General features: G+C 34.6%; 1 protein-coding gene across 4 annotated transcripts in view; it reads right to left on the reverse strand.

The window, feature by feature from the left end:
* SLMAP (sarcolemma associated protein) overlaps positions 1-17,941 on the reverse strand; it is a 164,189-nt gene that overhangs the window by 22,755 nt on the left and 123,493 nt on the right. For 3 of the 4 annotated variants that reach the window (XM_081105952.1, XM_081105954.1, XM_081105953.1), the window contains 3 exons: positions 12,782-12,841; positions 6,147-6,227; positions 5,787-5,846 (listed from right to left, as the gene is read on the reverse strand). In XM_081105952.1, the coding sequence (XP_080962078.1) occupies positions 5,787-5,846; positions 6,147-6,227; positions 12,782-12,841 (201 nt within the window). The remainder of the gene's footprint in view (positions 1-5,786; positions 5,847-6,146; positions 6,228-12,781; positions 12,842-17,941) is intronic. The other variant, XM_081105955.1, reaches the window with a different exon arrangement.

The following is a 17,941-nucleotide window of genomic DNA, read 5'->3' on the forward strand; positions in this document are numbered from 1 at the left end:
GGTTCTGTGGGAAAATGCATTATTAGTTTATTATGGCTTGGGCCCACTGTCGTGGTACCTTACTTTTGTCACAGACTTTTTGTAACAATGTACTTCATAATCTTGGAAAAAGTCTTGTGATAAGTATCAGCTCAAAGTGTTTAGATGAAGATAAATGGAAGCCTTACTGAGCCAAATCTACTTTATTTAGCTGTGCAAGTCAGGTGGAAATAAATGTTTTTAGGAACTATGATAGCATGGAAAGAATAACAGATCTATTTTCCCTTTAACACAAATGCTTTATATTTAGAACTACCCGGTGTATAGTATAGGCCAAGGGCTAGCTTTTTTCAGACTAAGGGTAAATCCTATAAAGAGGTCCATACCACACAAAAACCCACTAAATGAACCAGCTTTGTCACTTGCAATACCTATATTGATGATGTCCTAATTAAATTTCTTCAGAAGACTGGAGAGTTAACTTAAACCTTCCCTTTGCTCTAAACATGGATGAGATGCTATGAACATCTGATTTGGTAAAAGACCAAATCAAAGCATTTTTTCCCAAGTTCTATTTTGCATATTTGCTGAAGGCTAATGTAGCCACAACATCTGTTAACTCGTCAATTGATAGAAGATCTGACTGAGGCAGTTGGCCAGGTGGGTGTACCCTTTTTTTATTAATAGCACTCCTCCCTTTGGAAGGTCTGGTAGTTGCAGGCTTAGTTGAGGAGAACAACCTATACAATGGAGAAAGACCATTTTTCTGTCGTGGGTATGTGCAGTCATATGAGACAGCTCTAGGCAGCAACCTCTTATTGTTGATTCTCACCCCCTTGCCATTCCTTCTGACCAGCTAGGCTCCTTCTTGATAACTGGATCTTTTATTGGCTCCTTTTCCTCCCCATTATTTGTTCTTTCTCTATAATTTCCCCTTGCTATGATGGTCCATCTCTATGCACAGAATTCCCAAAACATGGTTAGATATGCTGTCCAAAGTTTTCACCATGCCCAATTAAACCCTGTCAACACTATCTTCCATAAGACCATAGCCTCTGCATGTGTCTTATCTCTGTATTTCTTAGGTCAATAAATGTCTCAGAAATAAATGCCAATGACTCTCTAATCCTAGTTTCTGTCTTGCACTTCTAAAGCATTTCTAATTCCTAGGATAACAATATGAAACAAGGACACCTTTAAATGTGAAAGGGAGCACTTGTAATAATTATGCTGGGACAACAGGCACACCACGTCACCTTTCCTGTTCAACAAACTAGAACCATCACTTTCCTACCAGGATACCTCTTCTTCCAGAAATTATATCTGACTTTCATTTCTCTCTCATATTCTGCTTCTCAGGCCTATGAATTTCAGATAATTACCAAAAAAAGAACAACAGAGGCCAATTTTGTTCTTTTGTTTAAATTTCCACAACGGCCATCCTAATTCAGACCGTCAGTAATTACCTAAGCCTCCTTAACTCCAGCTTCTATCTACTCCAATTCATCCAACAGATCTCCCAAAAATACAGGTCTGAGCAAATTTCTGTGCTCAGAAGCCACTGAGTTTTGCCAAAATAATCACCCCAACTTAAAAAAACACTCAAATGATTATGTGAACAAACTTTAATTATACTGTACTTGTCAAACCCAACCCATATTATAAAGCTTGTAGTTTTTAATATTTTCTTTGAGAAGATATCTCTCTCTTCTTATAATCCTAACCACTTAAAAATATATCTAAATATATTCTCCAAAAGTCAACAACTAAAAAAAAAATTACTAATATTAATATTACCACACTGAAAATAATAAGTAATTCCTTAATATCAAGTATCCACTTAGTATTAAAACGTCCCATTGTCTCAAATTTCTTTTGCAGTTGGACTGTTTGAATGATGATCCAAACAAGGTTCACACATTGCATTTAGTTGACACATCTCTTAAATCTCGCAATTTACTTGAAGAAACTGGGTCACTGTCCTACAGAATTTTCTACATTCTAATTTTGTTGTACGCGCACCACATTATTTTGAATGTGGCCCTAATCTTTAACGTCCTGCAAGTTGACCAGATTCAGGTTGTTTTTTAAATTATTGAACACGTCATATGTAATATGATAGATACACTTTCAGCATCATCTCCAATGATACTTATTCCATGAGCTCAAACTGCCTTTTCTCCCCATCTTCCAAAATAAACAAAAAGAAACATAAAAAATCTGAACATTCTTACTCCCACTTTGACTCCTAATGGCAACATCAACAAAGAAGCAGTTTATCATCTGTAACTTTCCTATCACCTTTTGACTAGAACTTTCTCAAACTCCAAGGACAGTCTTATCAGACTTTGAAACCATGGCAGGCCCTGGCACAGTCCCTAAATAGACCACTTGTGTTCAATACTACTTGGACTAAATTCTAGTTTTCTTTTTATTGGTTTTTAGGGAAATGATTTCAAGCACATAAAAACCTGTGGTTAAAGCCCCATCTTCATTTCTCTTTCAAAAGTGGCAAAAATTGGTTAAAAATGATTTTTATTTCAGGACAAAGGTACTACTGCTATCATCCTTTTATTTACATCTTATGGTGAATTTTTAATCTACTTTAGCTTATTTTCTTAACCCCAGATAACTAAAATGAAGAGTAGCATACTATAATTTTAAGTAAAGATTGGCTATTTTTTTAAAAGGAAAAGTAAAATTTAAAAATAATGGTTCAAGAAGTTAGGCATAGGGGTTCAATGGGGAAAATAATGGGATTACTTAAATGTAACTCCTTTTTACAACTCTAAAGGTTAAAATTGTGGTCTAATAATTTACTCTTTATTTAGGAAAAAAAATCTGTCAGCCTACTGAACTTACACAGATTACCAAGCACAACCACACATAATCAAGCAAAACCCAAATGTTTCTAGTAAGTGGTAGTGAATACATTATTTTTAAGAATTTATACAACTCTTACAAAAGAAAAAAAGCAATGGGAAAAACAACTATTTAGGGTCATGGTGACTTTCTTAGAAACACTTTTAAAATATGCTTGATTCTAAACTGGTTGATTTTCCTTTACATCTAATCAGTGACTGACTTAGTCTGTTCTTAAAATCAAGCTGCAAAATCTTTCAATAGGTGTTGATAAAGATAGTACTTCATTAACAAGAATTGGCAATTATATAGAATGTAAGAGAAGTTGGGGGTTCTGTTTTTGTCACCTTAACTTAAAGCAGCGGTTCTCAACTTGTGGGTTGCGACCCCTTTGGCCGTCGAATGACCCTTTCACAGGGGTCACCTAAGACCATCCTGCATATCAGATATTTACGTTACGATTCATAACAGTAGCAACATTACAGTTATGAAGTACCAACGAAAATAATTTTATGGTTGGGTCACAACGTGAGGAACTGTATTTAAAGGACCAGAAGGTTGAGAACCACTGACTTAAAGGAAGGTTAGGGAATTCTGACCCATCTTAACCAATGGCAACCCAAGCGATTACTAGCAGCATTAGTACACCCACCCTCCTTCCACAGGCACCTTGCATTTTCCAGTCTCTTTCTCTCCCACAACTTTCCCTTTTATGAGTACTTATACAGAAACGACTTAGCCTTACTGTGGTACTCAAGGATTAAAAAAAAAATTTCCCTTGACATGTGGCAAAGTAACAAACAGATATTATTATTAACTATTATTAAGTTCTAAGTGGCTTTATTATGTGATTTATGAATTGGGCAGCATACCATCTAACAACTAGAAGGGCACGCTCTATTATTAATTTGAAAATATCCACCACCTGCTTTCCCCTAAAAGATAAAGTAGGAAATATTTCTTTTAAACCTCACAATCTTATTCAATGAGTGAAAAGTTACTATTGAGCAGACAGGTCTATTTTTATCAATTACTATCATTATTATAATCAGTTTCTTCATTATGGTAGCACTCTTAACATGTTATTTTCCTAACACCATGGCAAATACATTATTTAATTTAATCCTAACAATAACCTGATGAAGTCGGTTTTTCCCAGTATGACAAATGAAAAAAAGTGAAGCACAGAGGTTAAGCAATTTGCCCAAGGACCTATCACAAATAAATAACAAAGCTGAGATTGAGCCCAGACCTCTTTGACTCTTAGCTTTTTGTTTAGAATGTTACTTTCCTAAAGCTCTTGTTGTTTTATAATTTTGATGTAAGAGGTCTTTTATTAACTCATTCAACAAATATGTAAATTTTACTGAACTTCTGGCAACAGGATAAAAACAAAATTTAGAACAGACTGACATAAAATTACAAAAGTACTAATAACAAGTTGAATGTAATTAATATAATCATAAATGCTACTTATAAATCAATCTGAACCTGGCTGCTAAAAAGATTTCTGGGAGATTTCTATAGTAAAAAAGACGTAAGAACAGCTAATTTGTATGATAGGTTTTCATTACTCATTCACCTTCCCTCTTGTTTTCCTATGTTCCCACAAAGGCACATGTATCCAGTAACAATTTTTTATATAATAACAATACTGTATTTCTGCAAAGAATCAGAAATGTTCTAAGATAAAATTTCTGGACTCTGAAAAAATTAATGTAGATTTATTATTTACAATACTAGAAAGAAATCATGCCTTTTTAACATCAAAGGTGACCTGCTGGAAACTATGCTCATACTTGAAGACAAGTTGGCAATTCGTTGCCTGGGCCAGTAATCTTAGGACTTTCCTTGGTAATGGAATTCAATCAAAGGTGGCTCAAAAAGCCATGTGAGTGAGCTTCAATATCCACATGGAAGAAAAAAGAAGGCCAGGATGTTCAGACTAAGGAACTCTAAGAGAATTTAAGTAATCTCTTTGTTAGCCACCCTCAATCCCCATCATTGCACCACTAGGCCAGCAGAAGAGTCATGCAGGGTGAAATTAAGGTTTCTATAAATAATCCAAAGCTCAGGGTCTGGACTGGAAGATCCCTTAATAGCCCAGCCAGAGCATAAGTATTTCTACAAAAAAAAAAAAAAAAAAGAAAGAAACTTCCATAGGCTGCTTCTGCTGCTGATTTCAGAGAACTGCCCGGTATTAGTCCATTGCTACCAACATGTTTAACCAACTGGTCTGAACTCACATCTCAATTTTCCTTGTGTACACTAAGGCAATATAAGAGTCTAAATGCTGATAACCACAGATTTATAAATAAGCCAACCCAAGGCACTTCATTTTAAAAACACTTAAATGTTGATTTATTGCCTATCCATTTCATTTTAAACAAGTAAATATCAATAAATAAATGTACTTCTTATTTAGAAGTGAAACAAATGAAAAAATTTATTACAAGCATTGCTTACTTTACCCCCACCCAAAATTTATAGAAGTGTCCTAAGAACCTGGGTATCTTTACTGGAGAAGAGACTGATGAGAAAATTAGGACACTTATAACTGCTATAATATGATAATAGAGCAAACAGGTGGCTTTCCCCAAGGAAGTTAATATTTTCACCTTTTACTAATTTATGTTAAAAGCAGCAATGAGTTTCTATCAGAGGCACCGAGGTAAACATACAAAAAATTGCTGCATATCATATTTTATCACTTCCTGCTTTGCCGACTGATAAACATTATTTTACAATTTAAATATTTTTTGTTTGAAGCACTGACACCAACACCAACGTTTTTAATTTTAGTTCCTGCTACTTTACAGAACTTATCTTACATAATCTTTTAACTAAAACTGAAAATCTCACATTATACATGGAATTGATTTGTGGCAAAGGGTATGTAAATCTGATGCCCTGGTTTAAAATGTTATAAAAACATGTTAAAATACCTTTTAATAGGGATACTTTAGCAAGCGGTTCATTTAGGTCTTGCTCATCCATTTGGGCGTCTACAGAGGGAAAAAAGATAATTATAAACAGTAGTCAACTCTATCAGCAAGCTGTTACTATCAAAATAAATAAGCAAAATTTATACTTCTATTGTATTTGAATAGTTGAAATTTATATAGCTATTTTATTTGGATAGTTTTATCCATATATTCAGGATTCAAGAAAATGATTTGGTAAATGAAAGCACTGCTTTTCCCTCAAATACAAACTTTGAAATCTGCACCCACATTAACCTGCATATCTAAACTGCGTGGAAATAATAACATCTGCAAATTAGTAAACATTAGGTTAAAACTCACCTGTAGCGTCGTCACTACTTTTTTCTTTGCTGGGACTCAGAGTATCTGATAAATCAGATTCCTTTGCTCTTGCTTGGTTTTCTACCAAGAAGGAAAAAAAAGCAGAATCTCATTATAATTAAATAGCTTCTATCAATAAAACTACTTTCAGGCTATGCGTGCTCTAAATCTACTGTTATGCAAAATACTTTTAAAATGAACTCAGGTCACTAATCTCTTACTTCTTCACCACTCTAGTCCAAAATGGAATGCTGGTTATTACACGTAGCTCATATTAAATTATAATGTGGAGCATGTCTGCTGTGCAGAGGGCTGGGGCTTTTGTTCAAGGCTGTCCACTGGCCAACTGGAAACAAAAATGAAGCAAGCTTTGCTAAAGTATTTAGAAAACTGCAACAAATATAACAAAACTCTCAGGAAAATGTGGACATTTTATGAAGATGATGAAAGAAAATGGCTCTATTACATAAACAACACTAGTTTGTCTTAGTAATATTTATACATATAACAAAAGTAAAATAATTATTTGTTATAAAGGTAACACTTAAGACAGTAAAATTAACAGCCTTTAACTTATTTTAATTTTTTGAAAGCATCTTTATTTTATTTATTTATTTTGTTAATCCTCAACCAAGGATATTTTTTCCATTGATTTCTTTTTTTTTTTTTCTTAAGAGAGATTGGATGGAAGGGAGGGAGGGGAAAAGAGAGAGAGAAACATCAATGTGAGAGATGTCAATTGACACATCAATTGGTTGCCTCCCGTACACATCCTGACTGGAGCTGGGGATTGAACCTGCAACCCAGGTACATGCCCTTGACCAGGAATTGAATCTGTGACCCTTAGGTGCTTGGGTTTATGTTCTAACCACTGAACACCACTGGCCAAGGCAAGAGCCTTTTATATCTAAAGAAAATTTAACTGTACCTGAACCACACTGAGAAAAAAACTTTTTAAAAAGTTTTTTATTTGCAAGTAGTGTGCTGCCTGATCCAATAAAGATATCCTAGGTATAGTTTTCAATGAAGTGCTCTCAAAAATCCTAACTGTAACTCCAACAATTAATTAAAGGTGACTGGGAATTAATTAGGCCCTAGATTCTCATCTAAAATACACATCTGTGGATACTATGATATGCATTATACTATTTACAGAGATGGTTATTTCTCTAATCATAATTCTTTAGCACCTCCCTGTTCTCCATAAGCCAATTAGCCATAACCTTGTCCCTGCATTAATTCCCACATGAGCTCTTTTTCAATTAGGCCAGCCTCTTAGAGAGCCAATGCATGTCAGCTCATTATGACCTGCAATTCTTTGCTTAAGTTGAATTCCCCTAAACTCAACGACCATTCTCTCTACTTGTCCTATTCATTCTGCAAGATACAGCTCTAAGGAAGTCTTCATATCTATCTCCAGGATGCTGCTCCTTTTTATTGCATCTTCTTTATTGTATCATGTTTTTGAAATTAATTATGTTCTATTTCATGCCATTCTGTGTTTGTACATATATATTATTTCCTTAGTGAGATTATAAATTCCCTAAGTATATGATTATTTTTTATTATGTTATACATTTGTATTGTTTGTGGTGATAATGTATCAAAACTTAAATGCACATATCCACTTTTCGTACTTTCCCTAAAGAAAAAATAAACTACATATAGTACCTATAAAAATGTTCACTGCAGCACTGTTTATTATGAAATGGAAAATATTCAAGATATATTGAGCCCGGATGGTGTGACTCAGTGATTGGGCATCGACCTATGAAACAGGAGGTCATGGCTCGATTTCCGATCAGGGCACATACCCGGTTTGCAGGCTCAATCCCCAGTAGGGGCACGCAGGAGGCAGCCAATCAATGATTCTCTCTTATCATTGATGTTTCTATTTCTTGCTTCTTCTCCCTTCCTCTCTGAAGTCAATAAAAATATTTTTAAAAAAAAGATATATTGAGTACTATTAAGCCAAAATAAAATCTGTTAAAGAACAGTATTTATAATATGACCCCGTTAAAATTGAAAACAGCTATACAACTAGCTGTGAAATTCTTTTGTATATATTTATTCAAATGTAGAAGGACCTACAATAGAGATACCAATAGTTACTCTGGAAACAGGGACATGGTAGACATTTACTTTCTAATTTCACATAGTCATAAATTATTTGAAAAATTATAGTGAATATATACTGTCTTATAATCAACTAAATTAAGGCATATTTTCCATTTTGAAAACAGTCAGAAATCTATCTAAAATCATTACTGTCAAAATTTAAATATTAAAATATAACTTGTAATGGCTATTCCATTTAAGAAGACCCCTAGAATTTGTGGCTTAACTTGTAAAAAGGATGATGGATTACAAAAAGCCTTTGCTTCTTTTCTAACTGTCTTTTCTAGTCAAAGGTTGACTACTGAGAGACGGAACTGAGATTAGAAGTGAAGTCACTGACCATGAAGGCCCATGGGCATCCAATCTGTTCTGGTGCATGCATAACGTGCTATAATCAGACATTTCCAAATGTCCTAGTTTTGATCACAAAGTTGTAGTCTCAAATAAGGCAGCTAGTACACCTAATCTATATAGATACAAAAGGAACCACTCTGGGTAACAGAAAGGAAAACAGAAAAATGACTCTCTTCTGATTTTTATATTCTTGGCAATTTTATGATCAAGATATTGAGGTAAAACCAAGAGGGATATATTTTCAAAAGCATTCTTCTGGTTTAGAAAGAACATTTGTTTTATATTTAGAGTATTATCCAGGAAGGTAAAATTGCCTTAAAAGTTGGTCCAACCTTTTCATTAAGGTCCTACTAGAAAATAAGCTCCATGAAGGCAGGGATTTTTTTCAGTTTTGTTAATTGTTATAACGCCCCCCCCCCCCACACACACACACTGCATAGAACAGTGCACAGTTCATAGTAATTGCTTTTTAAAAAAGGATGACAGAAGGCACAAATCTACTGTAAATAAAAAAGCAAAGTAGATTTTTTATTTAGTCAACTCATGGTCCACCATATTTATGTACTGATATTACAGTTACTAGAGGCCTGGTGCACGAAATTCGTGCACGAGTAGGGTCCCTACGCCTGGCCGGTGATCAGGGCTGATTGGGGCCTTCCTTTGTTCCGTGCTGCCCCCTGGTGGTCAGCGCACATCATAGCGAGTGGTCGAACTCCCGAGGGGACAACTTGCATCTATTAGCTTTTTATTATATAGGATTATATAAAGGCAAACCAAATCTATTTAAGAATGAAGCACAATGCCCTAACCGGTTTGGCTCAGTGGATAGAGTGTCGGCCTACGGACTCAAGGGTCCCAGGTTCGATTCCAGTCAAGGGCATGTACCTTGGTTGCAGGCACATCCCCAATGGGGGGTGTGCAGGAGGCAGCTAATCGATGTCTCTCATCGATGTTTCTAACTCTCTATCCCTCTCCCTTCCTCTCTGTAAAAAAATCAATAAAAAAAAAGAAAAAAAAGAATGAAGCACAAGACACAACAAATGACTGGTAACGTTCCCCTATTCTTCAGCTATGAAGCAGCACCCACCTTTCTAGTACAAAAAGTCATTAGTAACCAATGTCACCCCAATCAATTTTAAAAATTTTTAAAAAGTCATTACTAGTTCATTTTCTCTGCAGTATTTAATCATTAAGATATATTCTAATAGTATACAGAAGGAAATAAAAATATAGCTACCAACATCAATATCAAAACTATTCCCAAACTGGGAAATCTACAACAAGGTGACTATTTTCACTGTACCTTTGAGTAGACATAACAATTGATGGGCAAAACAAACATATGGGCCATAGATCACTTTGTATACCATTAGAACCAGGAAATAGAGCAAGGTTAAGGATCAGGATAAGAAGGAAAAGAAGAGATGCCAGGCTAGTGTGGCTCAGTGGTTGAGTGTCTACTCATGAACCAGGAAGTCAGGGTTCAATTCCCTGTCAGGACACATGCCCAAGTTGCAGGCTCAAAACCCAGTAGGGAGTGTGCAGGAGGCAGCCAATCAATGATTCTCTCTCATGATTGATGTTTCTATCCCTCTCTCCATTTCCCTTCCTCTCTCCATAATCAACAAAAACATATTTAAAAAGAAAAAGAAAAAGAGAACTAACATTTGTGTGAATACCAGTATGGTGCTTCCTGCTTTATAAGCAATGGTTCATTAAATTCCCACAAAACCCTGCAAGTTAAATATTGCCAATCCCAGTTTACAAATGAGGAAACTGAGGTTTAAAGAACTAAAGTAATTTTCTGATGGCATATAGCTAGCGGTAGAACTTGAAGTTCAATCCAGCTGTCTACTACTTTCTTACTACTTTCACCCCTAAAGCAACTATAAACACACATTAACTGCAAGTTGAGTAAGGGCTTAAACAAAAAGCATATGCAGCCAATGATTACATTTTGCATTAGGTAAAAAAGATGAAGAAAATACTAAGATTGTACAGCTGATAACTGGCAATTTCTAGCAACTGATACTTTCAATGCAGAAAATTCCCCTAAAAACATTACCAATAAAACAAAAATAACACAATTTGGCCAGATGCAAAAGAAAATACTTTATAGCCAGATATAAAATATTTAAAATGTAACTTATTTCAGCTATCTATTTTGTTACAAGTATTTCCTCTGCATGCTTACTGTGAGAAGTACTAGTAAAATGCTGATTGGAGACAAAAGATATCTCTGGGTATATAAAATTTATATCTGTATTATTTTTAAAGGGTGTATTCTATTCTCTTGCATGAATTTATTTGCTATAATTTATTAATGGACACCTATGTTTTTCTCTTTTTGCTTTTTAAAACAACACTAAAACAGGCCCTGGCCATGTAGCTAAGTTGGTTAGAGTGTTGTCTCAATACGCCAAGGTTGTGGAATTTATCTCTGGTCAGGGCACATACAAGAATCACCCAATGAATGCATAGATAAGTGGAACAACAAATTGATCTCTCTCTGTCTCCCTCTCAAAACAAAAATCAATTAAAACAAAAACAAGCACAAAACAAAACCAAAAAAGTAACACTAAAATACCATTGCACATTTAATGTTTTACTTAAGATAAAAAGGCCAGAAGTAAAACTGTTAGATAAAAAAGCATGCTCTTTAGCCCTGGCTGGTTTGGCTCAGTAGATAGAGCATTGGCCTGTGGACTGGTTCGATTCCGGTCAAGGGCACATGCCCGGGTTGCGGGCTCGATCCCCAGTAGGGGATGTGCAGGAGGCAGCTAATCAATGATTCTCTCTCATCATTGATGTTTCTATCTCTTTCTCCCTCTCCCTTCTTCTCTGAAATCAATAAAAAAAATACTTAAAAAATAAATAAAAATTAAAAAGCATGCTCTTTAAAACATTCAATATGTATTTTATAGCCAAATTTCAAAAGGAAATCAGTAAGATTGCACAAACCTCTTTCAAAAATGATATCACATAATTTTGAGCAAATATAGTTTAATTCAGAATGCATTAGAAAGAAGCATCAAGATACTTTTCTTTAATTAAAGAGGCATTCATTTTTCCACCAAAGGCTCTACTTCTACTTCAAAGTGTTGCTTATTCAACCAACTAATCTGAATAGATATTTAGGTGATGAAGTACAAGCTATTTTAAAGTCTGTTCTCATCTCACTTTAATAAGATGAAATAAATTGCCATACGTACTAAAAATAGTTCACGTTCTGAAACTCAATGCCTGCTTGCCAGACAATATTAGTGATGCATACTCTATGCATTCTTTCCCCAAATATGGCATCTGCCGTGCACAAAATTCAGAATGGAAGCCACCAGATATTTGAAATAACACAATCCTTTAAAATATTTTTAAAAGCCAAATAAATCCAAATATTTTCATTAAATAGAATATACTGAAATTGAGTATTCTAAACTTTTATCACTCGTTGTTTTAAATGACCAAAATAATTGGGAATGTAACTTTAGATTTTAAACTGGTATGTTCTGAAAGAAGTCCTAGAATAACAAGAAGCATATCCCATAAAATTTGCCCATTTCCCTATGCACAAAAGTGACTTGACACTATGATGCTTTAAAACTCACTTTTCTTCTCTAAGTCTGACAACTGTATCAGAAAAGAATGAACAGAATAAACTACTTCAGGCAATTATAGGACTATTCATGATAAAATATAAGAAGATTCTACATATTCACTTTTGTTTAAATCAAATTGAGATACCAAAAATGAAGAAAATATTATCATAAGAAATGTTAAAGGTATAATATCCTCCCTAATGGAACTGCAAACATTTTTTACCTGTTGTTTCAAATAAGATTTACATTGTATTTGATTAAAAATTTGAGATCAAAGCTGAAGTGAAAGAGATAGCAACAAATCTTTAATACCTAAAGAAACCTATTCTAAGCACTTAAAAACACACACATATATACCCTTTTAAAAAGAAACTTTCCAATTAAGATATTCTTCTTAAAATAGAATTCCAACTATTTTATATTATTATATGACATTATTACAGGACAGCCATTTTTTGAGCTATAAGAAAGAAACTGATTTTTAAATACAATGACCTTGAAAATATACACTAACCTTCATTATCCAAGAGTTGGGAAACCCACAGAAAAATCCCACAGAACACAAACCTTTTGAAAGCTTTGTTTCTTCTACCACTTTGGTTAGATGCCCCTCGACGATCAGCTTCTCTGCCAAAGAAAATAAACGTTACTATCCAAGCCCAATCCGAACAGCATTTCCCTGAGCAGGGCAGTCAGTGCAACACATTCCATGACCAAATTTAAAGATGGTAACATTACTCCCATGACTAGGCTTGAACAAGAACTAGACCTTGGACGGGAACTCAGAGAAATCAAACTCTCTAATAGAACAACCAGATTAATGCAGAAATCTGGAGGTTGGGGAACAATTTACCTTTTATTTTCATTAGTTTCCACCTTATTTTATTTTTAAAAAGTACTCAGAACAAACAAAGCAATCCTATTTAAATCAAGGCTATTAAGTTGAAATAAAGGAATTCTGAGAAGGCATGTTATTTAAATAAAGAAATAATACAAATTATGTTATACCAAGAGTTTGCTTTTCCTTATTGGTACTATTCAGCAGAGATGCCTATATAACTTTTTTTCAGTCAAATGAATCATTTTAGAAGAGCTATTAAAAAAAAAACTTTTATAGGAGGTTATCTGTAAATGTATAATGTAGCTTCTTTATAATTTATTTAAAGTCAGATTTTCATATTCTAAATTTCACTTAGGAGGATGATATAGCTATTCTGTATATCCCCTTATTTAACCCTGTATGTCAGTTGGTCCCCTTCAACTTACACTTTTGCCATATGTGATATAATTTCTCTATTCTTTCACTCTTCAACCTACTACAACTTGGTCTACACTCACAACTCAATAATCGAAACTGTTCCAAGATCACTATAACCTCCTATCTGCCCAAACCCATGGCTCCTTTTCAATTTTTCCTCTCCTATTTAGGCTCTTTATAGTATGTGGCACGATTTGCTCCAGCCTCCTTTTAAAAAAGCCAAATTAAGCCCCTCCAGTGTGGCTCAGTTGGTTGAGCATTGTCCCATGCATCGAGAGGTCTCGGTTTCGATTCCTGGTCAAGAGCATGTACCTCAGTTGAAGGCTCTATCCCCGGCCCAGGGGTACATGTGGAAGGCAACCAATCAATATGTCTCTCTCACATCAATATTTTTTCTCTCCCCCTCTCCCTTCCCTCCTCCCTTCCACTCTATCTAAAAGCAATAGAAAAATATCCTTGGATGAAGATTAAAAATAATAATAAAGTTTTATTCTGCTTCCTATATTTTTTGTGTTTCAAGGTTGTGGGCTTTAATGACATTATATGCTACACTATTTTTAAAAAGATTTTAAATCGATTTTTAAAGAGAGAGGAAGGGGGAGAGGGAGAGAGAAACATCAATGTGAGAGTGAAACATCTCAGCTGCCTCCTACACACCCCCTACTAGGGAACAAGCCTGAAACTGGGGCAAGTTCCCTAACCAGGAATTGAACTGGCAGCTTTTCAGTGCACTGGACAACACCCAACCAACTGAGCCACATTTATAATTTCTAAATATTGATGCCTAGTTTAGACTTCTCTTTTAGGTCTCAGAACCCTATTGTCTTACTACTTCCCACGTATCTTCACTCAGCAATCTCAGGAACTTAATCTCACCGTGTCTAAATTGGAATTTATCTTCTGTTCCTTTTTCCTCTGGATGGACTTGGTATCTCTCTCTTCCCTTCTTTCCATTCCTTTTCAATTCATATCTCTATTAAGCTATTTCAACTTTCTATGTCTACCCTTCCCAACATACTATGAACTTTTAAGATTCCTTCAAATATATACAACTATGCACCAGGTACAATACTAGGTACTCCTCAAAGATTATCAAGAGAAATGTAGTAAGTCTAGGAATTTATTGTCTACAGAAAGCAGGAATAATTTTATATTAGGTATAAAATTATTATCTTACTAATAATTTTATACCTAATACAATTCTGACATAAAATACAAGTTCCACAAATGCTTGTTACATGAATATAGCAAATAATAAAATAATATAAACAGACTTTGAAAGCCATTCTAAACTTTCTCTAGTATGTTGAAAATTTAAGTACCATATTGTTTAAAAAATTATAAGCACATATCACATCAGGAGTAATTCATTGCTTAAAACTTTCTCACCTGCTGGTTTGGCTCAGTGGATAGAGCGTTAGCCTGCTGACTAAAGGATCTGGGTTCGATTCTGGTCAAGGGCACAGGCCTGGGTTGTGGATTCAATCCCCGGTAGGGGATGTGTAGGAGGCAGCCGATCAGTTATTCTCGCTCATCATTTATTTTTCTATCTCTTTCTCCCTCTCCCTTTCTCTCTGAAATCAATAAAAATATATTTAAAAACAACTTTCTCACTTTTAAAATAAAATCTGAAGTTTCTACCATGACCTATAAGGCCCATGTGATCTAGCCCAGGGGTCAGTCCCACTGGGCCAAATCCAGCCTGCTGCCTATTTGGTAAATAGTTTTATAGGAACACAGCCAGGTCCATTCATTTACAGATTGACATGGTTGCTTTCCACTAAAATGGCAGAGTTTAGCAGTCCCAACAGAGACCTTATAGTCTACGAAGCCTAAAATATTTACTATCTGGCCCTTTATTTTTTTTTTTAAAGCATTTTTATTATTCCAAAACTCCAATTTCAAATCCACCTTGGGTTTTCACAGTTTCTATCTCACAGACATTTCCCCAGATACATGTTATAACTCACTCAGTTTTGTACTATCTCTGTTCAAATCCCATCCATATATTATTACTTTTGTCGCTCCCTACTGAATTATAATCTTTTATTTTTCTTCAATGGACTCATCACCTAACATATTATTTTGTTGTTTTATTAGTTTTTGTCTCTTTAAGGAAATGTAAACAACATGAAGGCAAAGCTTTCTTTGTCTTGTTCATTTCTATACCCACAACAGCTAAAATAATGCCTGGTATATACACAGTAGATACTTAATAAATATTTGGTGAGTAAATAAATTTTTATAAAGGGATTAAACTTGGAAAAATTATCTGAATATTTTCCTCATTTTAAACTAAGGATTAAGTACATATAAAAAGCTTTGAATAGTACTAGTATATAAGTGCTAAATAATAAATACTTGCTGCTACTATCACTATTGACATTATTTAAGGTTATATTTATTATCAAATATGGTGAATTATTAGTGGTCAGTGATTAAAGAAGAAAAACATATTTTTTTAAAAAATTTATAATCACTGGTTCACAAACTTGGAATGGAGACCTCAGCCCTTTAGGAGTACTAAAAAAAAAAAAAAAAAGTCAGAGACCTCTCAGGGACACAAGGAGAACTTCCAAGTATGGACACTGGAGGTCTTAAAAGAGCTATTTACATTGGCACAGCTAGAAGTTAAAATAGAGGATTTTCTTTCTTTAGGAAAACTCCTTATTTTTTTGAGGGATAATTATTCATTTTCTCTTATTTTAAAACCATATTGTGAAAAAAACATGAAAAAAGGGGCATAAAACACAAAAGTACAGGTTAATAAACCTTTTTAAAGCAAATGTCTGTATGACTACATCCCAAATCAAGAAACAGAACCTAACTCCTTCCCCCAAAGCCTTCCACATTTCCCTTTCCAATCTGAGTTCTATGGTATTTTATTTCTTACATTTCTTTATAGCCACAATACCTATATATGCATGACTAAGGAATAGAATTTTAGTGGTTTTGACTTTTATGTAAATGAAATACTACAGTATATATTCTGTTGTATCCGGCTTCTTTTATCCAATATACCTCAGTGTATTTATCCATTTGACTACTGATGGTCTTTTGGGCTCTTCTGAAATACTGTAAATAATGTGGCTATGAAAATTCTTAAATTCGTACCCGATATATATGTGCAGGCATTCCTGTAAGGAACCTACCAAGGAGTAGAACTGATGAGTATAAGTTTGACAATATTTGAGAACCATCATTAAACACTTAGTTTAGTCAGAAAACATGATGGAGTTGCAAAAACTATCATAACCAAATTTATTTCCTGGTTGATAAAAATAAATTATGCACTAACTACACTACTATGCACACTAAATAAAAATTAGGAACAAAGCAAACAATGTAGTCAAAAGAAACTCCAGTGGAGCACAGGTGTGATTAAGTTCTTAAAGCTAAAGAGCTACTTTTTTCTTTTCTTTTTTAAAAATTAAATCTTTATTGTTCAGATTATTACCCTTGTTCCTCTTTTTACCCCCATAGCTCCCCTCCACCCGGTTCCCACCCCACCCTCTGCCCTTACACCCCTCCCCGCCACTGTCCTCTACCATAGGTGTATGATTTTTGTCCAGTCTCTTCCCACACACCCCCACCCCTTTCCCCCAGAGAATTGTCAGTCCACTCCCTTTCTTTGCCCCTGATTCTATTATATTCACTAGTGTATTCTGTTCACCAGATTTTTTATTCACTTAATTTTTAGATTCACTTGTTGATAGATGTGTATTTGTTGTTCATAATTTTTATCTTTACCTTTTCCTTCTTCTTCCTCTTCTTAAAGAACACCTTTCAGCATTTCATATAATACTGGTTTGGTGGTGATGAACTCCTTTAGCTTTTTCTTATCTGTGAAGCTCTTTATCTGACCTTCAATTTTAAATTATAGCTTTGCTGGGTAAAGTAATCTTGGTTGTAGGTTCTTGCTATTCATCACTTTGAATATTTCTTCCCACTCCCTTCTGGCCTGCATAGTTTCTGTTGAGAAATCAGCTGACAGTCATATGGGTACTCCCTTGTTGGCAACTGACTGTTTTTCTCTTGCTGCTTTTAAGATTCTCTCTTTGTCTTTTGCTCTTGGCATTTTAATTATGATGTGTCTTGGTGTGGTCCTTTTGTTCGGGGTTCTCTGTGCTTCCTGGACTTGTAAGTCTATTTCTTTCACCAGGTAGGGGAAGTTTTCTGTCATTATTTCTTCAAATAGGTTTTCAATATCTTGCTCTCTCTCTTCTTCTGGCATTCCCATAATTTGGAGGTTGGTACACTTGAAGTTGTCCTAGAGGCTCCTTACACTATCTTCATATTTTTGGATTCTTTTTTTCTTTTCCAGTTGGGTGTTATTTGCTTCTTCGTATTTCAAATCTTTGACTTGATTCTTGCGATCCTCTAGTCTGCTGTTGGAACTCTGTATAATATTCTTTATTTCAGTTAGTGTATGCTTAATTTCTAGTTGGTCCTTATTTATAACCTCGAGG

This window comes from Myotis nattereri, assembly GCF_964212035.1.
Source record: "Myotis nattereri genome assembly, chromosome: 14".
NCBI classification, from domain to species: Eukaryota; Metazoa; Chordata; class Mammalia; order Chiroptera; family Vespertilionidae; genus Myotis; species Myotis nattereri.